This window comes from Onychostoma macrolepis, chromosome 20 (assembly GCF_012432095.1).
Source record: "Onychostoma macrolepis isolate SWU-2019 chromosome 20, ASM1243209v1, whole genome shotgun sequence".
In the NCBI taxonomy this organism is placed as follows: domain Eukaryota; kingdom Metazoa; phylum Chordata; class Actinopteri; order Cypriniformes; family Cyprinidae; genus Onychostoma; species Onychostoma macrolepis.
In genome coordinates this window covers 2,821,069-2,834,531 of record NC_081174.1, presented here as the reverse complement: position 1 = coordinate 2,834,531, position 13,463 = coordinate 2,821,069, and the positions used below count along the sequence as shown (strand labels likewise).

The 13,463-nt window shown below is 38.5% G+C and overlaps 1 protein-coding gene across 15 annotated transcripts in view; it reads left to right on the top strand.

Moving 5' to 3' along the window:
- epb41l2 (erythrocyte membrane protein band 4.1 like 2) overlaps nucleotides 1-13,463 on the top strand; it is a 100,295-nt gene that overhangs the window by 46,588 nt on the left and 40,244 nt on the right. For all 15 annotated transcript variants that reach the window (XM_058755348.1, XM_058755354.1, XM_058755352.1 and 12 more), the window contains exons 5-8: nucleotides 3,859-3,963; nucleotides 5,347-5,389; nucleotides 12,253-12,328; nucleotides 12,415-12,633. In XM_058755348.1, the coding sequence (XP_058611331.1) occupies nucleotides 3,859-3,963; nucleotides 5,347-5,389; nucleotides 12,253-12,328; nucleotides 12,415-12,633 (443 nt within the window). The remainder of the gene's footprint in view (nucleotides 1-3,858; nucleotides 3,964-5,346; nucleotides 5,390-12,252; nucleotides 12,329-12,414; nucleotides 12,634-13,463) is intronic.

Sequence of the window (13,463 nt, the reverse complement as noted above, 5' to 3'; positions counted from 1 at the left end):
CTCCTGTTCGTCACCGATCCTGCGTAAACCCTGCTCAAACATCCCATCAGTGATTCTCTACGACTTTACAATGAATTTATTCATGGTATTATTGAGTCTGCAGTTAGAGTTCCTTCTTTTGTTCTCATTCATCTTCTTTCTTTCATCATGTTCTTTTAGGCTTTGGCTGTCATTCATTCACGTACTCTCTCTGATCCTTTAGTTTCTTTTCTTTCTCATAGACCTAGTCTTTTCTGCTCATTCATGTCTCTCTGTGTATGTGATCTTATAGCTGCTAGGCATTTGCTCATAATAATCCAGTGCATTCTTCACTTCTGTACAGGAGTAACAGCAGCGCACATACAGCTCCTCCCTAAGACTGGAGTACCTGACCATTTATCTGTTAAGCCTATAAAGCCTACTGCATTTGAACTTTTTGATTTTTCAACATGATCAAAACCTGACACAATCTACTCCACTCCCTCTGTCGTCTGATTGATAGTTTGTGTATATTTTTTTCAAATGTATTTATTTATTTTTTTTATCCAGTAATAGCTCTTTTAGTGTAATTGTACAAACGTGGTGTTTCACGTGTCTTTCTGCTGTCAAATCTTGACTGATTTTTATCATGTAAACGTCAGAATAACTGCAGTCATATTTGCAGATGAACACTTACCAGACTGAAGCAGCTCAGTTTTACTTGATTCTCCAGACATTCATTTTTTAGAAAAGTTAATGAGTCACAAATCTGATCATCAGGATCTTATGAGGAACGTTTGTTTGTTCATCTCTCAGTCATCACTGGACTGCATTGCATTAACAGACTAAGCATTTAGATTTTCTCCCAACCGTATACTTTCACTTAAGACAGAACTGACTTCTTCTCAGTGCATGTGCTTCCAAATTGAGTTTTTATTCTCCCCAGGAGCATATTATGCTTTTATTAACTTTTTAATATCACACATCTCCTGCACTTTATTTCCATGTTCATCCATATATCTTCATCATCCTAGTTGTCACTGTTTAATGGCTAGCAGCACTTTACTGTGGTGAAATCATTACCACACAGTCACTTCCTTTACTCTGGATCAGGATCATCTGACATTCATGCTCTCCTTGTGTGTGTGTGTGTGTGTGTTGAGAAACACAAGTGATGTCTCTGCTCTGGTTTGTTGTGCTCCGAGCCGTTGTGCCGACACCATAGACGCACGTCTCCACCCATGAGCACCTGCGGCTTTCTGTGGCCATCGACACATTATCATCACTGTGTGATACGCTAGTGCTTGTTTGCTCTCGCCGTTCACCTAATGCACTTCACTAATGCAGGAACAGCTACTATCGATCCACTGCAAACTTAAATCCATTAGCCGTGTGTGTTTGTGTGTGTTGAAGCAGCATCTGTAGTGTTTACGGAGCGTGACATCTGATCTCTCATCAGTAAATCTGCTGCGAGTGAACGCTGGGATTAGTTTGTGTAATTGCACCCATAACAGCAGCTTATGGTGTTCTGTGTCGTGTCATAACCAGACAGATTAAGACTCTCTCTCTGCTTTTGTTTATGTGTGTGTAGTTGATATTAGACTTAAACTGACACCTGGCACGGATGCAGCATCAGATGTTGTTGTCAGCCATTCCTAATTTATTCCATGAAAAGGAGTGTCTGACAACAGGGAGTTGAGTGAGAGCTAGACACATGAACTCAACCGCTCCATGTAGTAGAAAAATGTGGGGAAAATGCTCTTTTGTAATCATGTTTACAGTACGGTGTGATAAAATCCCATTCACAACTCGACACTTCTTTACTGGAACCAAACTGAAAAACACAATCACAACAAACCTAACGGTCATCACATGATCACTTAAACATACTGTCCAATTCTTGAAGGTACAAATGGTTTAAATGTCACGATCATGTCCATCTTTTTCCAGTCTACTGCATATTAAATTACTGATAATGCTTTCAGTTTGGGGCTCTTTCACTCAAAAGGACTGAAACAAATCATTTAAAATAATAGCGTTGCACTAAAAATGATCCTTATCTGTCAATTTGACTGAATGAGATGTACATTTCATGTCATGCTCTAATTTTATCCGTCAGAAAAATAATGTAATACTTGGTATTGCAATGTGACATTATCACAAGCAGTTGTTTTAGGTTAATTTATTTTATTTACTGTTCTAACAGTATGTAAGACAACAGATACTGCGCACTCATAGGCTGCATTTACACTACGGGTCTTGATGACCAATTCCGATTTTGTGACTTTATCCGATTTTTTTTTTGGACGACGTGCTTATATTTCTTTTAAAAGTGACCCGTATCCGATGTGTGCATTTTACACTGCACTTGGTGAAACAAACCAAAAATAGCATATATGACATCACAAATCAATTTGAATAGTACATTGAGTTTAATTTATTGACATGGAATTCATATAGAAATGTTTTTAATGCAATAGTTACATCTATAAATAAAAATAATTATATATCCTAGTACAAATTCTTCAGGACTGTGATGTACGCAGCTCCGCTGAAAGCTTGCGAGTGAAATAATACTCATGTGGTAGATATTGTTAAGCAGGTCACATCGTCTGTGTTTTTTAGTAATTAAAACCAAATGCGTTCATCGGTGATTGTATATCACTGTATATTGTGTGTTTGTGTGCATTTTATTTTGTGGTTTCAATGGAAGGAACGGGACTGAAGCGCTCGTCTGCGCACAAGCCGCCGTCACTGACAACAGCACTCAGCGTGATTTCAAAAGCAACACATTTCAGCGTCAGATCGCCTTTTAACACAAACAAACAAAATGAATATAATACTCTGCTACTCAGCTAGAGGTGTTTCATTTGTTACAGGTATGTCTGTACCACGAAATGTTTTAAAAAACTCACTTTTCAGTGATGTAGGAGTCGCATTTACAGGGGAATATCCGATCTGACCGAATTACACAGCAGGCGCAAATGCTCGTATCCGATTAACATCTGATTTATTTCCACATATGAATGAGGCCTGAAACTGATTGGAGGATATCTGAATCCATGTGATTTTTTTTTTTTTTCCTGCTTACATAATCGTGGAAAAATTGGAATTGGGTCACTTGAACCATGCAGTGTAAATGCGGCCATAGTCTACTTTCCCAGTTTAATGAAGAAATCCTACAGATAATTCACTGGAATACAACAAAAATCTCTTATTTTCTCCCCAAATTTACATTTCTTTATTGTTTTCCCTTTTGATCCCAGTGTTACTGGAATGTTGTTTTTTTGCAAAAAACCATGACTGATTAAGAACTGTGCATAAGCACTTGAGCGTAAGGGATGTCTGGAGCAGGCAGATGAATGCAGCGCTGTTCTCTGTCTTCAGATGTTCCTCAGTGACTAATGCTGGAAGCTCCTGGTGTCTGGAGAGGAGCTCTCTGAGGAAGAGAGACGCTGTTGAGCTCGAACCAGCCTCTCATTCCTCAGGAGTCACACACACTCACTCACGCTGACCACTTCAGCCGACTGTCTGCCGGTGTCCGGCGGCTCCAATAGGCCCATTATAACCCAGCGTCTGTGAGCGACCCAGACTCCACGCAGTCACCATTCAGACTCGCTCCAGTGCCAGCGCTGGCATTTACAGGAATACTTTACATACCAGCCAAAAATCACACTTCTGTCCTCATTTACTCACCATTATAGTCTTTCTTCCATAGAATTTAAAAAACAAAAAAGTCCCATTGTTTTTGTTTTTTTGTCTATACAATGAGAGTTTTGTTTGTTTTGGACCCCATTACAGGATTGAAATTACATGAGAGCATGAGAGTGAGTGAATTATGACTGAATGGTCTGTGTGAGTAAAGTGTGTTCATCTCTTTCTTCTTCATTGTCTCTTTAGAAACGGGCGAAAGGCCAGTACCTGTTTTTTCAAGTCTGTGATCATCTGAATCTGTTGGAGAAGGATTACTTCGGCTTGAGCTTTAAAGACAACGCTGAGCAGAGGGTGAGTTCACTCATGAGAAACATCACACAACACACACTGACGTTATCCATGCCGCGTGTTCATGTTCAGTGCATGAGCTGATAGAGTGAACAAGAGCATCTGCCAGATGCATGAACTCCAGAAACACATGGAAACACATCTGAACGCCATCGTAACAGCAGTCTGACTCATGCGCTGTATTGGAATGATGTTTTGTGAGGAACAGAGCCAAGTTTAAATGGTTATTAAGTTGTCTAACCTGTGAAATCACATTGTCACTGGCTCTCCTCCAGAACACTGATACCAAACAAACACTGATACTGGTTCGCTGAGATCAAACCCAAGAACTCACATCAGTCTTTGTATTGCTGTTGGTGGTGAAGCATGAAGTTGATGATAAAAGCGTGTACGTTTACTTTAGAGGTGCATCATGGGATTGGCCAGGCATGTTGTTCTAGTTCTGTGAGTGGATGCTGTTATCAATCATTCAGTGCAGCTGATTGAGCCAGTAATCGAGCCCATATGTTTGAGACACATCTTTGAGTCACTTTAGTAGCGCCCTATGAAAAAATCTGTTTAATTTTTCTTATTTCTTTTACCCCCAATTCTGTGGTTTAATTCAATTTTAATAATCAAAAAGGGTGTTTAATCAATTAAATTCATAAAACCTATTTAATAAAGTAACTCTATATTTTTTTATTTATTAATTTATCAACATTTTAATAAGAAATTCTGTTGCATGTTTTTGTTTGTGATTGAATGTGTTTTTTGTGATTTAATACAAATTTATTACCAAAAATGTTGGTTATCAACAGACTAACAATTTAATATTTACAAATGTAATCAAATGAAATTTCAATAATTCTTTTTTTTTCAAAATGTGTAATTTTTAAAAAACAGTTTTAATAAACTGTATTATTGTTATTATATTATTTAATATTCACAGAATATTAATATTTAGTCTGTGACGACTTAATAAAGTTTACAGCAATACTTTTGATTTATTAGTCCAGAATTTGCAAAATTAAATGATATTCCACCTTTTACAGTAAATTGTATTTTTATTACTGGATTCTGCTATTCCTCTGTTTTTCCTGCATTGATTTAGTTACTTGTATGACAATTTTAAAGAGATTCATTAACTGAGATTTTTGAAGAAATTACCACACCATACAAAGCAAAGTGCACAATATAATCTAATAATGCAAACAGCAAAGAAGTGTAAATGAAAAATGGGTTGAAACGCAATCACAAAGTATCTGAATCCACGGTCAAGTTGAGGTGAATGTGAATGCAACGAGACAGACTCGTTCGACTCGAGGTAGCGCTGTGTTTGAGGACGGAGCTCAGGATGCTGTGTTCAGTGCAGCTGTTTGACTGACTCTCTGTGTTTCTGTGTTGCAGTGCTGGCTGGACCCCACCAAGGAAATCAAGCGGCAGACCCGCAGTACGTGCTGTCTCTTTCTCTTCATGTGGTGGTCTGGGTGGGTTTGAGTAACTGACAGTATGACGGACTCTCTGGCTCGGTCGACCTCGCACACATCTGCAGCTGTAATAGCTGTAATTATCAGAGCACTGTAGTGACGCACACAGCACAGGGTGGAGTGAGAGCAGATTCCTCATTCACACAATGAAATTCTGTTGCTTGTAATGTAAATAAATGAGATCTTTATAACAGTGGAGCAGATGCTGACATAAAATGATCTAAATATCAGCGGTCGCTCTATATCTCCAGTAATATGTCTCAGTAAGATGAGATGTAAATGATCCAAACATATAATGCAGTGCTGATGGAGAGATGAAGAGATAAACGCTCCTCAGAAGATGTGAGATGAAGATCATTCCTCTGCTGAGGAACAGTGAGAGTAAAGCTCCTCAAAAGATCCTGAGGATCAGATTTGAGACGCTCTGATGTTTCTAGAAAATGATTGATGGAGAATCAAATAAAGCTGAGCTGCTTCAGTCCAGTAACTGTTCATCTGGAGACATGACTGCAGTTATTCTAACGCTTACTTGATCAAAATCAGTCACGATTTGACAGCAGAAAGACACTGAAGCAGCAGCTGAAGGTAAAACTCTAAACTATCAGTAGCTTTACAGGGTTAAAGTCTGCTTTTATAGATCCTTTTTCTGTTAGTAAACATTGTGACGTTTTTCTGTGGGCGGAGCTTAGCTGGAGGCAGAAAGATCCCCCTGACCGCTTTACTAACGCTAGCTATGAAGTCTGTTAGCTTGTTTTTTTTAACAATAACTGGAGCAATTCCGATTTTACCTGCGTTATTTGAAAAGGTTAACAGTAACAGACGAAACCAGATTGGCCGACCTGAACTCACTCAAAGGATGGATGATCTGACAGGATTACCTCCGGTTGAGTGACTCAGATCTAACGTGTGTAGTAAAGACAAACTCACCGTGTATCTAGTCATGAAGATGTAATATATATTTCAATTTCAGAAGGCAACTATTTTTACAGCTACATTATTATTCCAGCCACAATTACTCGTAACAATGTATGTACAGTTACACATGATAAGCATATAAATCGTCAGTTTGTTGTTTTACACACATGCACACAGACATTATTTCATACACGACATAGTCGTGAGATGCATAAGAAATCTTTAGACAAAAGACTATACTTTATTGAGCCTTTTCTGATAAGAAGTGCGAGCATTTTTGGCGATCGTTTCTGTCCAGTCCGCTCGTTTTCTCGTTTAACCACAGCTGTCGTCATTTTTTTGTCCGGCAGTGGCAGCAGGTATGCGTTAAAATTTCATTTTCAATATTTCAAAATTCTGACTTTATTCTCGCAATTCCGAGATTATATCTCACAATTCTGATTAGAAAAATCAACTCGTCATTCTCTTTTGCGTTTATCCCACACATCTGGCCCCCTCCCAGAATGGACAAACTCGCTATTGTTGAGTTAAATCAAGTTATAAAGTCCGAAATACGAAATATAAAGTTGCATTTGTGAGAAAAAAAGTCTCAAAAAATAGAGACAAAATAGGTAACGTAAAATGTTATAGGTTTAAATAGTATTTCATGCTGTAACTGTAGGGCAAATATAATATATTCCCAATTGTTTAAATCAAATTTATGCTTTAAAAGTAGAGTAATCATAGCAGGTTTCATTCATTAGTCTGTTCAAATGGCGTTTTTGTGGTGTTTCTGGTGTTTCTGCCACCACAATGCACACGCAGCTGCGAGTGACGTAGCGGTGACATCTACATGAAGTTGGTCTGTAGCACTGGACTGCAGGTGAATGAGTGAGTGTGTGTGCTGAACACTTCCTGTTCACTCTGAAGTGTGCCATTGTTTGACATGCAGTCAGGTGCTGTATATATGAGACACACACACACACACACACACACACACACACAGGTGAATCAGATGTCTTATCTGCTGTTATGACTCAGTCTCTGCGTCTGTAGAGCGTCTGGAGGAGAGCTGAAAATAGAAAAACAGGACAGACTGAGAGAGAGAGAGGAAACGCACAAGAGTAGTTCTCCTTCTGAAGGTCACGTCTATAAAAATGGCAGCTGTGTCCTCTTTTCCAGAGACTCACTGAAAGAATGAGGTTGACTTTGCTGCACTGCGTCCAGACCTCTGACCCCGAGTCAGCGCACAGTACAGTGACCTGAACTAAAGTTCACCACATCATTCCACTCATTCTGCCATGTTCTTTATGTCTATATAGTGAGTGAGCTCATGGATTATGTTCACCTCATTTCCTTCCACCGACCCAACAGAGCATCACAGGGAGCGTCCAGAGTTTCTGTCTGACTTCTGGACGATTGTTGCCTCATTCATAGCTGAATTTGTGAGTGCTGTCATTCAGCTTATTGTACAGAGCTTTGGTTCAGCTGTGAACAATCCCACCAGCTCCAGATCAGTCATTACTGGTTCATGAGAGAACTGAGATCTGTTTTCAGCGAAACTTGAATAAGGAAAATATCAAAAATATGAACGGGAACCACTACTTTAGATCCAATAACAAAGCAGCATTCATTGAAGTGATTCATGTTTGATCATGACATAATCACGGACTGAAGATCTTACTGGAAAACAGCCTAAATATAAAATAAGCAGGGTTATTATAGTAAACCATAAAAAATATCACTTGAAATAAAAAAAAAAAAAATAAAAATAAAAATAAAAAACTATTTTGTTTCAACTAGTTGTTAATGCATCACTTTCACTACACGGGGGTAGTCATGGCCTAATGGTTAGGGAGTCGGGCTTGTAACCTGAAGGCTGCTGGTTCGATTCTGGTGGGGATTGTGTTCTGCTGAATGTCTTTGTTCTGCTGAACACAAAGGAAGATATTTTGAAGAAAGTTTGTAACCAGGCTGTTTTGGGGCACCATTGACTTCCATAGTAGAAAAAAAAAATACTATGGAAGTCAATGGTGCCCCAGAACTGCTCTGTTTCCCACATTCTTCAGAATATCTTCCTTTGTGTTCAGCAGAACAAAGACATTCATACAGGTTTGGAACTACTTGAGGGTGAGTAAATGATGACAGAATTTTCATTTTTGGGTGAACTATCCTTTTAAGTAATTAAAACTGAAATAAAATTTGATAATAGCTATACAGAAATTCAAAAACATTTATCAAATCTTACTTAATCTTAAAAATTAAATGGAAAACAGAAAATATAATAAGAAACAAATTCAGAATATTAATACAAATTATAATAGTCTAAATGCTAAAAACTAAAATAACTCATCTGTCTGTCTGGTGTTCCTTCATTTCTCAGATGAATTTCTCAATCATGCTTGGATATCAGCATGGACTGACCATGTGACGTAATCTCACTATCCTCAAAAACTGCACAATGACCCACACAACATAAACTACCTTCATCAAGTGTTTTATACACCTTATGTTTCCCGTCAGAGCAAACGTGGACATTTGTAAATTGAATGTCTCTGACTTCCGGTGTCATTCGCTTCCAGTTATTTATAGCTGTACAAAACGGCTCGTTTTACTGCTTGATATTTCAAACTGGTGTGTCTTACCATATTTTAATGTATTAAATTAATTATGAACACGCAGGTTTGTAGTGCAAACACTTTTACCGTTTACTGCACTTTGTTATTCTTCTCGTTATTTCTCTACGGCGGCTAATGAACCGGAAGTCTTGCACATTCACAGAAAACAGCTTACTTCCGCATTGAAAAATAAGGTGGATACTGTGAATTATTGACTGCCAAAAGCAGACTTAATGTCCAATGAAGAGTCACTAATCTAGATAATGTCTTAAGCCAGGCGCGCACTGTACGATTGTTGCTTGTCAGGCTGTACGAACATGATGATCATGTCACACTGTGGGATTCAGTTGTCTTTAACGGCAGACTGTACAACAGTCAGTACGCGTACTGGTGTGCGCAAGAAAACTTGTCTGGAGTTCTACATTATCAACCCACACACGTCCAGTGACCGCGAGCTGCGTTGCACGCGAGCCTGAAATGTTGCACGCAATACTGGCGTATTTAAGAAGAATAGTATAAGCAGCACTACACACCCACGTGAAAACAGCTGGTGTTTATCAGAGTAAAGGCAACATAACACATGATTTCCGGGAGCGCCGGGGTTTATGCAGAAACCTTTAGCATTCATTCTGATCATGGCTTGTCTTGAAAAACAAAGACAGTTTTACGTTCGTCGTAAGAGACGTCACACTGCAGGATTTTCAAAATTTGTCTCAGACGACCAAATCGTGGCCAAAATCGCACCGTGTGAGCCGGGCTTAATGGAGTCTCAAAACTGTCATTCAGTACATTTACATGGACAACAATATTCTGATTTTAACACAATTAAAACAATACTCTGATTAAGAATCTACCATGTAAACAGATTTTTGATTACCTTAATCAGACATGTGGAGTATACCTATTTTAGTTGCATTATCGAAGTGCAGTATAGACGTACGCATCTTAATCACATTATCACCGCACACGGTAGTGGTCCACCGTTTGATGGCAAATAAAAGAGCATGCCCACAACGCCGTCGTCTGTTTGCACGTATAGCATGACAAATAATTAACTGCACTTAAAGCTTTTGTAAAATTAAAAATGCAACACCCAAAACTGTATATGTCATCATAACGAAGACGAACTATATGTTGATGCGTCAAATTCTGGAGGGGACATCGGATGGCGTCGCGTGGGGACGTAATGACGTGTGCCATTAATCGATCTATGTACTATAACATGTAAAACGGGAACATGAAAGGATTAATCTAAAAGCAACTCATGCATACGCCTTAATCATAATATTGTCTTATTCAGAATAAGGTAAATAATTAGATTACTGATGTCCATGTAAACGTAGTCATTGGCTTTCAATATTGTGGCTCATTTCAGTCTTTTAAACGTTCCTGTCTGAATGATGAACAGCATGAGCTAGTGTTGACTGACTGATGGACTGAACAGACATCAGCACTCCATCATAATCACTGCCGGTCCCTCCACCCTGCAGCTTTACGGCACATCTGCTTGTGGAAGTTGTGCTTGTATTTCTTTATTGAAAACCAAGTGCAAAGGCAAAACAAGCCCTCACTCACACACATGTTCAGTGGAGCTGGCTGAAGGGCTGAGCTGGAGGAAGTGATGTTCTGCTGCGAGATATATATATATATATATATATATATATATATATATATATATATATATAATTATTTTTTCTCTCTCGTTTAATTAGGGCTGGACGATATGGCCAAAATTTATATCACAATATTATTTCTTAATTTTGGTCGATATGATACAATTCCAATATCAATATGAATGATATATATATATATATATATATATATATATATTTTTTTTTTAAAACTGCCAAGAATGCCCACAACAGATGTCTGTACCTACAAACTTCTGAAAAATGAATTTGCCAAGTATATGAAGTTTCTCCTCTTATCAAAGTAATAATATTTTAGAAATAGAAACAGTACAAATAAATTGTTCACCTATTATTTGTATTTAGCCTTCGTACAAACAAGAAATGTGAAATTGCGGTCAGATAAACATAAGACTCAGACTCAATTTAGAAATGTCTTTAACTTTTTCTTGTAGATTGAAACAAAAGCGCTTCAGCCAGGATAAAGAATATGAAAAGTGCTCAGAGTTGCTGCAGAAAACAGAAAAAAGGGTGAGCAACAATAAAAACACATGTTGCTGGAGACGGGCTCATTCTCTGCCAGCAGGAGGTGCTTTTGGAGCGGTAGAAACAGCAGTTTCTCCGGGAACGGCTGTACACAAAGCAGCGCTGCGCTCATAAACGCTACTTTATCAGATAAAATGAAAACGCTATCGAACCTTTTCTGAAGACAGTAGGTTCCCTTCAGAGATACATTCATATTAAACACCAGCGCCACGTTTTGATTTTGAAACGTGCAGTGCTCATGTTTATTCAACAAAGGCCCTTTTCGGACGGGACTGGCTTTACATGGGTCATTAGAGAAATGAGTGTTTCACAGACGTACTTAGTGATTTTAATCCCGTCCGAATCTGCCACGTCGGTGTTTTTCCTACACAACCTCTGTAATAATTCCAGTGCAAATTACCTACTGTTTTTCAGTAAACTAATCCTGACCGAATGCGACATCTGTGATTGCAGACTATATTTTTTTCACAACGCGTTTCCTTGTGTTTTGGCCAACTAAATTACCGTAGACGCTCTTACCGCGCGCATGTTTGATATGTTTGCCTCCCGGCCAAGAAATAAAAAAATAACAATAATAAAACCAAGAGCCAGATCATGTAAACTGTTAAGTCTGGCTATCAGCGTCAGGTAAGATTACTCGCCTTCATTTCTGCAGTCAATTACATAATGTTTTAATTACATATGCACCTTTATGAAAATTAATCATGGGCTTACTACAAATAAATAAAAAAATAAAATAGTTAAACTAAAGTAACCACACATTAACCATGGTTTTGTTATACTACTATCCATATAGCTTCACCATGGTATTTGTAGTAAAACTGTGGTTATACTATCAATCCGAATGACTATATGCAATGCATCTCTGTGACACCTGATGTCCAAAACAGACCCTCTCACCTCTGTAATAAACACGGAGATGTTAGTTGAAACTCAAACGTAGTTTAGAAAACTAGTCTCATCCGAATAGGGCTAAAGTCATACGCCACAAATGGGAAACATATTGAAATATCGGAAATGTGTTTAAAAATCATATCACCGTTATTGAAAAAAAATATATCGCGATATATGTTAAAATTGAATTATTGTCCAGCGCTATGTTTAATCTGCTCTCTTTCTCTTGTGTGTGTTTTGCATCAGACTCTCAGTGGCAGTTTGTGTTCAGTGTGAAGTTTTACCCTCCGGACCCGTCGCAGCTGATGGAGGACATCACGAGGTACAGAAGCTCCGCTGGCCGCTCTGGAAGGCTGCAGGTGTCAGTGGGAGTGTGGCGGCTCATGGCTTCTCTCCTGGTCTCTGCAGGTATCTGCTGTGCCTCCAGCTGAGGCAGGACATCGCTTCGGGCCGGCTGCCCTGCTCCTTCGTCACACACGCTCTGCTGGGCTCCTACACCGTGCAGGCGGAGCTCGGGGACCACGACCCCGAGGAGCATCGTCTGGACTACATCTCAGACTTCCAGTTCGCCCCAAACCAGACCAAGGAGCTGGAGGAGAAGGTGGTGGAGCTGCACAAGTCCCACAGGTCTGACAGCAGGCATCCTCAACAAATCTAATGCCATGAAGTCTTATAGTATTACAGAAGTCTTCATTGTCATTTTAAGAGGTATTACAATTAGGGTCAGAAAAACAGGAATCGCAGTACAGCTTAACGTGATGATCAAAGGGCTATGATTTCATTAAATAAATGTGAGCGCTGCGTGTTCAAAGTCGAAACATGGCACTGTTTCTGCAGACCTGCAGTTTCAGAGCAGTTTGCATTCAATGAATAATGCACAGTTGTGCCAGATGTTTGCTTATGATCTGCTGTTGATGAATTATGATAGGGTTTACTTTATGATGTTGTAATGTGTTGAAGATCATATTTGATCTGCTTCATCTGTTTGAATGAGCTGGGAGTAACACACAGACATTTCAAAATAAGAGTCCCTGTATATTTCAGGCTTGTTTATTATTAAACATCTCACATTATGTATTTTCTTTGTGGATCTTATGTTTTTAGTTACAGAATAGACTATATCTGACATTTAATTGTACCTCATCATAGGCAGAAAATACTAAGAACATTATTTCACATTTAGTAGATTTTGCTAATATCGGCAAAATAGTCAGTTTGTTCCCTTTTTTTTTAAACGTATTATTATTATTATTATTGTTATATAAAAAAATCCAATATTACTCAACCAATATTTTGTCTGTAATGATATATTAGTACACCATTTTCAATACATGTATATATTGAATAAAAATGTCTTGAGATTAATTTTGTAGTTAGTTACACTGTTTTGCAGGTGAATATATGCTGCAGCCTGTTTAATTAGTTTTTGCATCAAGACTTTTTGGAGTGTTCTGTAG